This window comes from Mastomys coucha, unplaced genomic scaffold (assembly GCF_008632895.1).
Source record: "Mastomys coucha isolate ucsf_1 unplaced genomic scaffold, UCSF_Mcou_1 pScaffold22, whole genome shotgun sequence".
Lineage (NCBI taxonomy): Eukaryota > Metazoa > Chordata > Mammalia > Rodentia > Muridae > Mastomys > Mastomys coucha.
The window spans coordinates 167,203,825-167,216,083 of NW_022196905.1; the positions used below are offsets into that span (position 1 = coordinate 167,203,825).

General features: G+C 43.2%; 1 protein-coding gene and 1 long non-coding RNA gene across 8 annotated transcripts in view; one reads left to right on the forward strand and one right to left on the reverse strand.

Annotated features, from left to right (window-relative positions):
* Ddhd2 (DDHD domain containing 2) overlaps positions 1-4,563 on the reverse strand; it is a 55,565-nt gene extending 51,002 nt beyond the window's left edge. For 4 of the 7 annotated variants that reach the window (XR_004109820.1, XM_031339370.1, XM_031339369.1 and 1 more), the window contains exons 1-4: positions 4,312-4,563; positions 3,068-3,293; positions 2,248-2,438; positions 410-499 (exon numbers count right to left, since the gene is read on the reverse strand). Coding sequence is in view for 5 of the 7 variants with exons in the window: in XM_031339370.1 (XP_031195230.1) it covers positions 410-499; positions 2,248-2,438; positions 3,068-3,293; positions 4,312-4,374 (570 nt within the window). In the remaining 2 variants the exon portion in view is untranslated. Of the gene's footprint in view, positions 1-409; positions 500-2,247; positions 2,439-3,067; positions 3,294-4,311 lie in introns of those variants that run through there. The other 3 variants (XR_004109821.1, XM_031339372.1, XM_031339373.1) reach the window with 2 other exon arrangements.
* On the forward strand, positions 4,555-5,321 carry LOC116069062. The gene is made up of 2 exons (XR_004109824.1): positions 4,555-4,749; positions 4,990-5,321. It is a non-coding gene; the product is annotated as an uncharacterized LOC116069062 (long non-coding RNA).
* The last annotated feature ends 6,938 nt before the right edge of the window (positions 5,322-12,259 follow it).

The window sequence follows — 12,259 nt, forward strand, 5'->3', positions numbered from 1 at the left end:
AAAAAAAAAAAAAAGCTAGCTAGCCTGATATTCACATCAGAGAACAATGAAGAACTCTGTCTCAGGCTAGAACAGGACTGACATTCAAATCTGACTTCAACAAGCACATTGTTGTATATGCATATCCACATTCACACATACACTGTACAAAAACCACCAACACATACACACATTATATATATATGCATACATATACATCACATACATATAGTAGAAAATTCTTACATGCAAGCTAAATGGAGTAAATAATGACTATAAGCATTAATAACCTTTATAACAGAGAGTGGAATATAAACTATGCCAAAGGTTAGTCTATGTGGCATCCATAAAACAAAAGAACCATTGGTTTTCCTTAGTAATACATTGACCTTTGATCTAAATCTCACTGATATACTTTACTTCACATTACCTTTGGGTTGTGTAATACAATAATTTCTCTGTTTGGAGATTCTAGTTTTTTTTTCCATTCATCCAGAGTTACTGCAAGCATGTACGTATCCTTAAAAGAAAATATATTTTATATTAGACTCTCTAACAACTTTATTAAACCCAAACTTTTTTTTAAAGATTTATTTATTATTATATGTAAGTACACTGTAGCTGTCTTCAGACGCACCAGAAGAGGGTATCAGACCTCATTACAGGTGGCTGTGAACCACCATGTGGTTGCTGGGAATTGAACTCAGGATCTTCGGAAGAGCAGTCAGCATTCTTAACCGCTAAGCCATGTCTCCAGCCCCACTAAATCCAAACTTATTAATGAATTCCAATAAAAGAACATACTCTCCAAGTTAACAAATTTATTTTAAAACTCTTGGTGTATAGTGCTGGAGAGTGGATCCAGGGTCTCGCATGTATTAGACAAGCACTCTACCAGGGAACTATATTCCTAGCTCATTAACATCTTTTACAATGACCAGCAGCCACACGTGGTGGCCTCTCCCAGTAATCTCAGCACTTAGAAAGCCAACACATGAGGATGACTTTGAATTTCACGCCAACCTGGGCCACAAAGTGAGTTCCAGGCCAGCCGGAGATGGATAGCAAGATCCTGTCTCAAAAAGTTGAAGAAACATGCAGAAAGGCATATATTCTAATCCAGCAAAGCATGAATCCAAGTGCAGTGATGGATGCCAGCCTTCAGGGGGCAGAGGCAGGAGTATCAGAAGTTGAAACCATCTTCAGCTATCTGTTAACTCTGAGATATGTCTGGGGTATGTGAGACTCTGGCTCAAGAAAAAAAAAATGAAACATAGCAAACAAACAAACAAACAAACAATAAATAAAAAGCAGACTAAAAACGAAACTACTACTTTGGATTCTACCACTATTCAATAACATCAGTATCGATAACAATCTATTTCAAGTTAAAGAAAACCAATATATTTCTCAGATTAAGAATACAACAAATTGGGGCTAGAGAGATGGCTTGGTAGTTAAGAGCACTTGCTGCTCTTGTAGAGGACCTGGGTTCAATTCCCAGCACCCACATAACAGCACACAAGTATTTATAGCTCCAGTTCCAAGTATTCTGACCTCCTTGGGCACTGCACACACATGGATTACATGCGAGTAAACACTCCCTCACTAAAATTAAAAAAATTTAAACTGTTAGGCATCATGGCACATGCCTTTAGTAGCCGCAATTGGAAGGCAGAGGAAGGCCTCTTTCTTGAGGAAGGAACTCTCTTGAGTTTGCTGGTCTACATAGCCAGTTCTAATACAGCCAGGACTTCAAAGAGAAACTCTGTTTCAAAAAAAATTTTTTTAATCTTCTAAAAATTATGTAAAAGATTGTTTTTGTGGTCATATTTTAGATGTTAACAAGAATTACCACTGGAAAACATTCAATTAATTGACTGACTGATTAACTTATTTGTTAGAGACAGGGTTTCACTGTATAGTTCTGACTGTCCTGGATCTCACTCTGTAGATCAGGCTAGCCTCAAACTCAAGAGCTCTTCCTGCCTCTGCTTTCTGAGTGCTGGGATTAAAGGTGTATATGTACCACCACTGCCCAGGTACATTTAAACTTAAAAGGCACAATACAATTTCTATAGAACTTGAAATCTGAAATTACAACTTTAATTTGAAACTAGCCTGCAGAGAGAAATTACATAAAGTATGACATAAAAGTAGGTGATCTCTTCCTGGAAGTTTCACATGACCTGTTGGAAGAATTTAAGACAGTACTGAACAACAGGACAGAAAGAAGGAAGAAAGCAGTAGGTCAGAAGTAGGGAATACCTCCAAAACTTGGCTGAAGCTCTCGGAGTAGGGGACATACTTATTGTCTTTGTCTCCCTTGTAAAACCACGTGCACCGTCTCACTTCTGACGGTAGCTCATCCCAGTACACGGCGTACCTCATCCTTTCCCCTAGATGGACATCATATCTGCCCCCATCAGTGGGAACAACTCTCTCATTACAATCTTTTCCTATCAAGAATTGCAAAAGAGAAAAGAAGTATACTATGTCACAACAACTCTCCCAAAATACAACTGTAAGTTACAGTCCAAACAATCACATGAACCGGAAACAGGTTCTACTTGGCTACATCGCAAACAGAATCTGGTTCCTAGCTTTTTCTTTTTTTCTCCATCCTTTTTCTTTTTTTGGTCGTATCTTTTTCATGAGTGATTTTTAGTATTTCAAACCAATTATATTTTAATGAAAACAGTAACTACTAACAGTTTTTCCCTTTCTAAGGCAGTAATGCCTCTTGTATACACACCACACACACTCTCACATACAGATACATACACAGATTTTTCTCAAGTTTTGATGATATATCATCACTAACACTTTCTTGTTATGTGAGAACAAAAGTGACATGTTAGTTCAGTCTGCAATGCGACAGCTTACTCCATACACAAACTTTCTGACTAAAATAAGTCAAACAATGGCTCGAATACAGAAAAGACTGGAGAATTATGTAGAAATTTAATACACTTTTAAAAGGACAAAACTGGAGTGATTCTGAAATTTAATTTTAGTAGCAATCACAGTAGGGGCTATGACCTGTTAGTTTACTCGAATCTGTTAAGAGTCATCAGTTTCTCCCTACCAGAGCCATGTGCGTCTTCCAGTTGCTGTGAGTCCTCGGAGTTGAAAGGGATCCAGAGCTCCTTAGAATCTATTACCTTACAATAGAACCAATGTGGAGAAACGGGTTCGTACAAGCTGCTGACATCCATGTCTATCAGTTCGAAGGAACTACAGGAGTTTGATGATGGGGACGGATCTGACTGAGACAGCTGCTCCTGGTGTGTTTCCCCCGCTGACATTTCGCTCTAGAAGACAAAATAAAAAACTATCAGAATTATTTTTCATCTATTAACACTGTAAATGTTCACACGCTCAATAACTCTTTTTGGAAGCTGTTCTTGAAAACAACAAATTTTAAAAGCTATGTAATTTTAATATATATTAATATATATGTAATATATACTACACATATAATTATTTGGAGAGGGAAACAAATTGTTCAGCTCCACCATTCTGCACTGAGCTCCCAATTCTCCTTAGAAAACTAAAAATGTCTAATCATTACAACAAGCTCTTTAGCAAACCCAGAAATGTCAAGAAACACACGGTCAAAACTGATTGCAACAATTTTTCCACAATTTTCAACCTATACGTAGCACCACCAGAGGCTGAAAATTCCACCTACTTCCAGACGTGCGCACTAAAAACCGTTTAGTGCGTCGTGCATTAATAACAGGCAGGTAGGCTCTATTATACATTTCTACTACATACACATTTACATAACTATTGGAATCTTAACATACAGAAAACTGAACTAATCGCCAAAGACCCGTTTTGGCTGATTCTCCAAGTACGCTTCCGTCCGGGCTGTGGTACATTTAACGCCCCAACAGAAACTTTGCCTGCAGCCATAGCGGCGCGGCGACCCACGAAGACTCAGAGTTCGGTTTCGGGTGAAAAGTTACAAGTGACCTCAATTGCCCCCTGGGCGGAGGATGACGGGCGAACTCCCACCGACCCAGCACTAAAGTCCCCGGCAGAGCGGCGCTGCAGACCCAGAGGCAGAGCCCAAAGGCCAGGGTGGGAGATGGAGGAGCGGCATCGCGGCACCCGGCACGGTCGGGGCAAACGCGCCCCGGGCCTCCCCGTTATCCTCCGGAGACCTCGGCCTGCCCTCCTCTTCCGACCGGGCTCCGAGTTCGGCACCTCATCTCCTGGCGCCCCAGCGGAGAGCAGCCGCGCCGTGCACGGACGCCCCGGGATACCGTGCACACCGGAAACCCCCGACCCCCGGCTCGCCCCGGCCCAGGCGCCCGCGCGGACCTGGACTCGCTCGTCCGCACCGCCGCTCGCGCTCTCGGGCTTCGAGAAGGGAGCCGAGCACATCCCCGCTGCAGCCTACCTCCCAAGCCGGGCGGGGCGGGCAAGCGGGCGGGCGGGCGGAGCCTGCGGCCGCGCCCCAATCCCACACCGCGGGCTCCTGGGCGCTGCGGCGGCGAGCACTGCGCCTGGCGGCGTTGGCTCACCCGGTTAGAGCCCGAGGCGCAGACCGGTCCGCCGAAGTGTCGCGAGATGTACGGGGAGGGCTCGCGCGAGACGTAGCTCCTCCTGCGGGCAGACGTCGGGCGCCGGCACGCGCCGGGCACGCGCCGGCGGCGTGGGGGTCCACGCGCGGGCACCTCCGGGGCTCAGACGACCACACGTCGGGGACTCACCGGAGCTTGGCACTTCCTCGAGGGGACTCGGACATTCTGACCCCTGGTGGGTCCTGACAACCCCAGTGGGCAGGACTGGGGTGACTGAAGGGTCTGTCTGTCTGCCTGTTGGTCGGTCTGTCTGTCTCCCCTCCATCCCAACCCCACCTCCGACCCCGTCCCCACTCCCTCCCTCTGTTTGGATTGAGAGGTTGTCAGAAAGGCATCCCTGAAGCCTAAGAGGTGAGTCTGACAGAATACGGATGCTGTAAGAGGCAGCAAATGAGTTGTTTGTTTTTTGTCCTAGATGACGTAACGTGATGGCGGTGGCTAGCCCCGTAAGGCCAGCACTCTGGATGGAGACTGGCAGGACTAGAGATGCGGATTGTGGATTGTTGCTGAAGCGCCTTGACTAGCAGGTGCCACAGGAAATAAAAAAACAAGAGGCTTTCCTGCTTTCTAACTTGATTCTAAGGCGAGGGTTCGAGATATTTTTCAGAAACTGAGAAGGAACTGAACCTGGACGTTTTGTTTTGTTTTGTTTTGTTTTACCACATAGTTTCTGCACACAAATATTCACACATTTATGGAACACCTTTTTTTAAATCTATAATGAATAAATTTATTGTCTTACAAAAATCATTGTCTAGAAATATGGGAGTACAAGAAAAGATATTTGCAGTCAGGTGTCTGGTGGTCAACAGCCAGTACAATTCATACAGGGGAGATCAAAGATTCCAAACTCATGTGACCAATTCTTCCCAACAGATGTTAAAGCTTTTAACCCAAAAGGTCTGTGTTTTCAAGCACACTGCCACGGGTCGGGGCTTGTCATTAACACTGATTTGCTGTCTCTGAATGTTTGTTTATACTACTTCACTAGAGAGGTACATGATATGAAGCACAGTCAAAACTTAATACATTAAGTTGTTTTAGAGGCAAATAATATATTTAGCATTGTCTTAGTACTGTAGTGTCTAAGGCACTTTCTGTAATGTCAGTTTGCTCAACTATCAACCAAAAACAGAATGCTAAGTGTTCATTGTAACACTGTATGGAACACCTTTTGTGTGTGTGTGTGTGTGTGTGTGATGTTTTTTGCTTTGCGGTGACCTTGCTATGGAGCCCCATATTGGTCGCCGACCTTTAAAAAATTATTTATATATTTGTGTGTGTTCTGTATGTACCATTACGTGTGTGGAAGTCAGAGGACAACTTTCAGGTGTTACGTTTTCCTTTCTCTGTAGGGATCCTGGGATCAAACTTATGCCTGTCCCAAGGGATTGTACATGCAGTCACTCTAGGCCACACCGTAAGCCCCCATTTTAGGGGGGAAGAGTCCGTAATAACGCTGGCATTTTAGAAATTTTATATTTTACTTTGTGTGTGCCTGGTGCCTGTGGAGGTCAGGAGGTGTCAGAGCCCCTGGAAGATGGTAACTTTGCTTCTGGGAGCCAAACTCTGTTCCTATGCAAGAGCACCAGATGCTCTGTCAAGACAGCTCTTCAGGCCCTAGACCTCGTTTTTTATTTTGCAGTTCCAGAGATCAATTTCAGAACCTTGGGTATACTAGGCAGGAAGAGCCCCAGTCTAAAACCCCAAAACAGTGCTTCTCAAGCCATTTGGAATCTGAATCATAACTTGTTCATATCCCGGTACCAGTAAAACCATCTGTCTTGGATTGCGAGTTTCTTTGGTGTCTTTAGTTCTGAAATGGTTCGTCGTTTTCTTTTGAGATCTTAGGTACCCCAGGCTGGCCTCAGACTCATTATGTAGCTAGAGATGACCATGACCTTGAATTTGTGATCCTCATGATTTCATGAAAATAGTTTTGCTTTTGTTACTCTTAGAAGCATCTCCACAATCTCCATCATCCAGGGGTCCTCTTTAGGAACTCGGTCACTCCATGCGCCCACTCTGAACTTCAAACACTAAAGTAGTTAGTTAGCACAGTATCTACCATGAAGAAGTTCATAGTCCTGCCAAGAGAGATAACAAGTAAGCAGGTGGCTTTATCGGAGTGAATGCTATAAAGGAGTCAGGCACTACATATACTGGTAGTAATCAAATATGCAGTTATAGATCAGAAACCCTCTTTTCAGGGGGTCTTTGGCAGGATGGAAGAATCTGGTGTGTATGTGTGTTTAGCATCTGTATTTTAGATACTTGCTCTGTGTGATTTAGATACAAGTAGTTTGGATCTGTACTTTGATAAACACACTGCCTCAAATAGAATAAATTTTAGGTTCCCCTAAAGGCCCAGGAAGTAGCTAGTTTTAGGCAAATATTTATGATAGCTCTCATAAAATAAAAGCATACTTAATTTTTCTAGCTACTATTTGTGTATAAATCTTTTTGTTAAATACTTATTTCGTTATTTTTTTCACTATTTCATTATTTTTAGTTATATGTCTGTGTGTATCTGGGAGCCTACAAACGTAAAAAAACTAGAGTCAGAGGTGCTTGTGAACTCCTTGGTGTTGATTATGGGAGTTAAACCTACCCAGGCCTTTTCCTGAGCAAGTGTTCTTAACCACTAAGCCACCTCTGTGTGTGTGTGTGTGTGTGTGAGAGAGAGAGAGAGAGAGAGAGAGAGACAGAAAGAGAGAGAGAGAGACAGAACGGTAAACTATGAAACAAGCTTTTACTTTTTCCCTTTCAATATTCTAGTGCAAAGATCAGATAAATATTTTGGGTCCTGTGGCCAACAGGTCTCTGTTGCAGCTAATCCACTGGCCTGCAGGCAACACAAAAGCAACAGAGACATTATGCAAACTAACAGATAAGGGGAGTTAAATTTGGCCTCAGGAAGTTGCTGAACAAAAGGTAAAAATAGTAGCTAGTAAGATGCCTAAAGAAATTTATATGCAATGTTAGAACTGCTGGATAACAAGTGTCATTTCCATTTATTTCCAGAATAAGCCTTATTTTGTTTAGTTAAGTATTTTAAACAGTCATTTATTTTTTGTGTGGAGACATGCATGACCCAGTGCCTGTGTGGAGCTCAGAGACAATTTGTGGGAGTCTGTTGCCTCCTTCCCCCTTTTGGTAGTTTGAATGATAATGGCCACATAGACTCATATCCTTGAGCACTTGGTCCCCCGTGGATGAAACTATTTGGGAAGAATTAGATGGTCTGGCCTTGTTGGAGGAAGTCTGCCACTGGAGGCTGGCTTCAAGGTTTCAAAAGCTCATTCCTAGTTCTCTGTGCCTTGTGCTTATAGATCAAGATGTGAGCTCTCAGCTACTGCTCTAGCACCATGTTTACCCTGCTGCCATACCTTGACATGAAGGCCATGGACTCTAACCCTCTATAAACTTCAAGCCCCAAAAAAACTTTCTTCTGCGAGTTGCCTTGGTCATGGTATCTTATCACAGCAATAGAAAAGTAACCAAGACACACCTTTATGTGGATCCTGAGGATTGAACACAGGTCATAAGGCTTATCAACAAGCCCCTTTATCTGCTGAGCCATCTAACTGGCTCTCAACCCACTTTAACTTATGGGATTTTCAACTTATAATTGGTCTATAAAGTAAGTCATGTACATTTTCAAGATGAAGAAAAACATTTTATAAGAGTTCCTTTACAGGGTAGAAATCTGACAGATCCTATTCTAGCCAGTAATTAAGGTGTCAACATCTACAGTGTCATGTTGGTAGTATATATATGTGTATACATATACATATATATGTATACACATATATAGTACATGCATAGTATATACATGAATATATAGTATATGTATATACAGTAGATGTGTATACTATTATATATATATATATATATAATATATATATATATATATACACAAACACATACTTACACACATGTATCACCTTGGTAAGACTGATGAGGGGGCTAGCCACCTCTGTGCCTTCTCTTCTTCAAACGCATAGCTCCAGTCTAATTAGGACCATATCTTACCAATAGCAGTGGAAGAGCCATCTACAAAACAGTTCAGGCAATAGTTCCCAGACTGTCATAAAGAAGTGAAGCCAGAGAAATAGCGCAGCTGAGACACCCCTAAGGAAACGGAATACTGCATGGACTCTTGAAAGAAAAAAAGATTATCAGGTAAATATCAAGGCCATTATAAACCATTATAAATGTCCCATAACGGTGTTAATACAGTGGAATTGGGTTAGATATATATTGGAACTCTATATTATCACAGATTTTTTAAAAATGGAAAGTATTCTTAAGGTGTATTAAATCCAGTTAGAAAATGGGCAAAATGAGGCCACAGTGGGTGGTGCATGACTTCAATCCTAGCACCCAGGAGGCAGGAGGATCAACAAAAGTTTGAGGCTAGCCTGGTCTACAGTGACTTCCAAGCCAGTTGCAGCACCAGTGGCACCAACTTTGACTTCCAGAAGCAGCAAATACATCTAAGGACAGATGATGGTATCTACATTATAAATTTGAAAAGGACCTGTGTGGTCAACTTGCACACACTGATAATAAACTCAGAGCCACCAGTGATGTGTTGGTGTCACATTAAAGATAGAAACCAAAGCACTCCAGGTACCATCTAACCCAGAGGAAACCCAGCACTCCAGGTGCCATCTAACCCAGAGGGAGCCCAGCACTCCAGGTGCCATCTAACCCAGAGGGAGCCCAGATTTGCATTCTCTGCTGTGTGCTTGTCTTCCCCCTGATCCTGTGTATTAGTCTGAATTTGTGCTTCCTCTGCCGGAATATTGACTTGGGGTTCTGCCTTCTGTCCTGTGTGCAACAATGAGCTTTGTCCTCTCATTGAACAATACAGAAAGCAAGGGGCTGGAGAGATGGCTCAGTGGTTAAGAGCACTGACTGCTCTTCCAGAGGTCCTGAGTTCAAATCCTAGCAACCACATGGTGGCTCACAACCATCCGTAATGAGATCTGGTGCCCTCTTGTGTGCAGGTATACATGCATACAGAACATTGTATACATAATGAGTAAATAAATCTTTAAAAAAATACAGAAAGCAAAGCATCACCCAGGAAAAGGAGAAGGAACACCTTCCAGAAATAGAGTTACAAGGGCTAAAGTCGCTGACTCCCAGTTGACCTCAACTAACCAGAGAACACACAATCAATATCTCAGTGTTACATCCAGCCTATTTTGCTGTCTCCAGCAAATGATGATCACAACACATACAAACACACACACATTACTGTGGGCCTAGGGCATGGAAGAGAACATAACTTAAAATTACAGCTATGCATTTGCTTAGGTTGTAAAAGCTTATGATACAAGGAAACCCAAGGCAAATAAGGTTGGTTGTCGCATAGTTCTCTTAAAGGCATATTAAACAAGTAGGCTGAGCACACAGTAGGACAGCAACCGTAAGGGATCCCAAAATCTATTAACTCTGGCTGTGAGGTTCAGCAGAAGTCCCAGTCTCTTAGAAATGAAATATCTTCATAACAGTGCATCACCACAGGCCTGCTGACAGCGTGTGCCATTGTTGCTATTGAAAACCCTGCTGATGTCAGCACCATCTAACAGGGACACTAGCCAATGGGCTGTGCTCAAGTCTGCTGCTCCAATTACTGGGTGCTTCATTCCCAGCACTCTCAGTCGCCATATCCTCTGGTTAGTGACTGATCGCACAGCTGACCACTAGCCCATCACAGATGTCCACCATTGCCCTGTGTGGAAGAGTTTGCTCTCCTATGCAAACAAGCTCATGCCATGGGTCTGACGCAGTGGGTGCTGGCTCTCCCAGAAACACCCCGGGAACGGTCTACAGACGTCCTGGAAATATTGGAATGAGCATGCTGCAGCTGAGAAAGCTGTGACAAAGGAAGACATTCATGGTGAGTGGACCAGCTTCTGAGCTCAGTAACGCTCAGCCTGATCCCAGGGAGCACAGAGGCGCATGCAGACTGAACTGCCTGGCCCACCGCCATGGACTGGTCTGTAGTTCCTACGACTCGGGGTCACTGAATAGGTAGAAGACTATTATGTGGCTGTAAGCTGTTCTTCTGTAGACACTTAAGGGAAGCAGAAAGAGGGTAGATGGAAAACAAACAATGTCAAGGGGAAAGGTGTGCATGTGGGCGTTAGTGAGGTGCCTGAGGACCTGAGTTCCAGCCTTGGAACATTCTCTGTGGAAGGAGAGAACCCCTCCTTCCACAACATGAAGAATCACAAAAACAAAACTCTAAGAACAGACCTTTAGAAATACCTCTACTGGTAAAAAGATGTAAACTTTAAAAGAAAAGGCAATTTTGGAGGAAGGCTGTAATTCAGGGAGAAGAAATTAATAGCTTCAGATATGTAAAGTTAACTACACAAGGAGAATCTCAAGGGGAAAAGATCAGAAAGTAAAAGTTGTGCAAGCTGGGCATAGTGGTACATGTCTTCAATCCCAGCACTCAGAAGGCAGAGGCAGACAGGTCTCTGTGAGTTGTAGGCCAGCCTGGTTTATGCAGAGTTGCAGGGCAGCAGGGCTGCCTACTTTGTCTCATAAAAAAGTGGGGTAAAGTAGGGTAGTAATTCTGTTAAAGGTCGGCCTAGGTAAGGGGGAACTGAACAAGCCAAATAAAAATCAAGAAAATATCATACAAATACTTGATTTCTAAGACGGATATGCCCCCCAAAATGAATCAAGATAGACCCACACCAAAGCTACACTGCTAAATCCCATGACAGGATTTTTAAAAAAATCTTGCACAAGCTAACCCAGCAGTGGTGGTGTACATCTTTAGTCCTAGCATTCAGTAGGTAGAAGCAGGTGGATCTCTCTGAGTTCAAGGCCAGCCTGGACTACATAGAGAAATCCTGTCTCAAAACAATACATAGACAACTCAGAAAACAAAACACCACATTAAAAAAAACCAGGAGTAGCCACATAAACCCGCAACCCCAGCACTTGAGAGCTAGAGGTGGGAAAATCACAAGTTCAAGATCATCACGGGCCACGTATTGAGTCTGAAGTCAGTCTAGGCTGCTTACGAAGCTGCCCTCCCCCCACGGGTCTTACATAGATGACCACAGGGGCTGCCCTCCCCCCACGGGTCTTACATAGATGATCGCAGGGGCTGCCCTCCTCCCACGGGTCTTACATAGATGACCACAGGGGCTGTCCTCTCCCCTAATGGGTCTTACCTAGATGGCCACAGGAGCTGCCCTCCCCCACAATGAGTCTTATATAGATGACCGTAGGGGTAAACACGTCTCAGAAGCAATTCTAGAAACTAAACTCTAGAAACTCTGAGACGAGAGAACAACCTACAATTCTTAAAATAACCATTTCCTAGTATTTATACTCACCTAATAAACTATCTGTCCAATGTGGTAAAACTGACTCTTTAAGTTACACAAGACTTAAAATCAAACACTTACATGAAGCTACTAAAAATACATCTCTTGAAATAAGCTAAGAAAAAAAAAAAATACAGCCGGGCGGTGGTGGCACACGCCTTTAATCCCAGCACTTGGGAGGCAGAGGCAGGCGGATTTCTGAGTTCGAGGCCAGCCTGGTCTACAGAGTGAGTTCCAGGACAGCCAGGGCTGCACAGAGAAACCCTGTCTTGAAAATCCAAAAAAAAAAGAAAAAGAAAAAAAATACAAACAAACAAATCT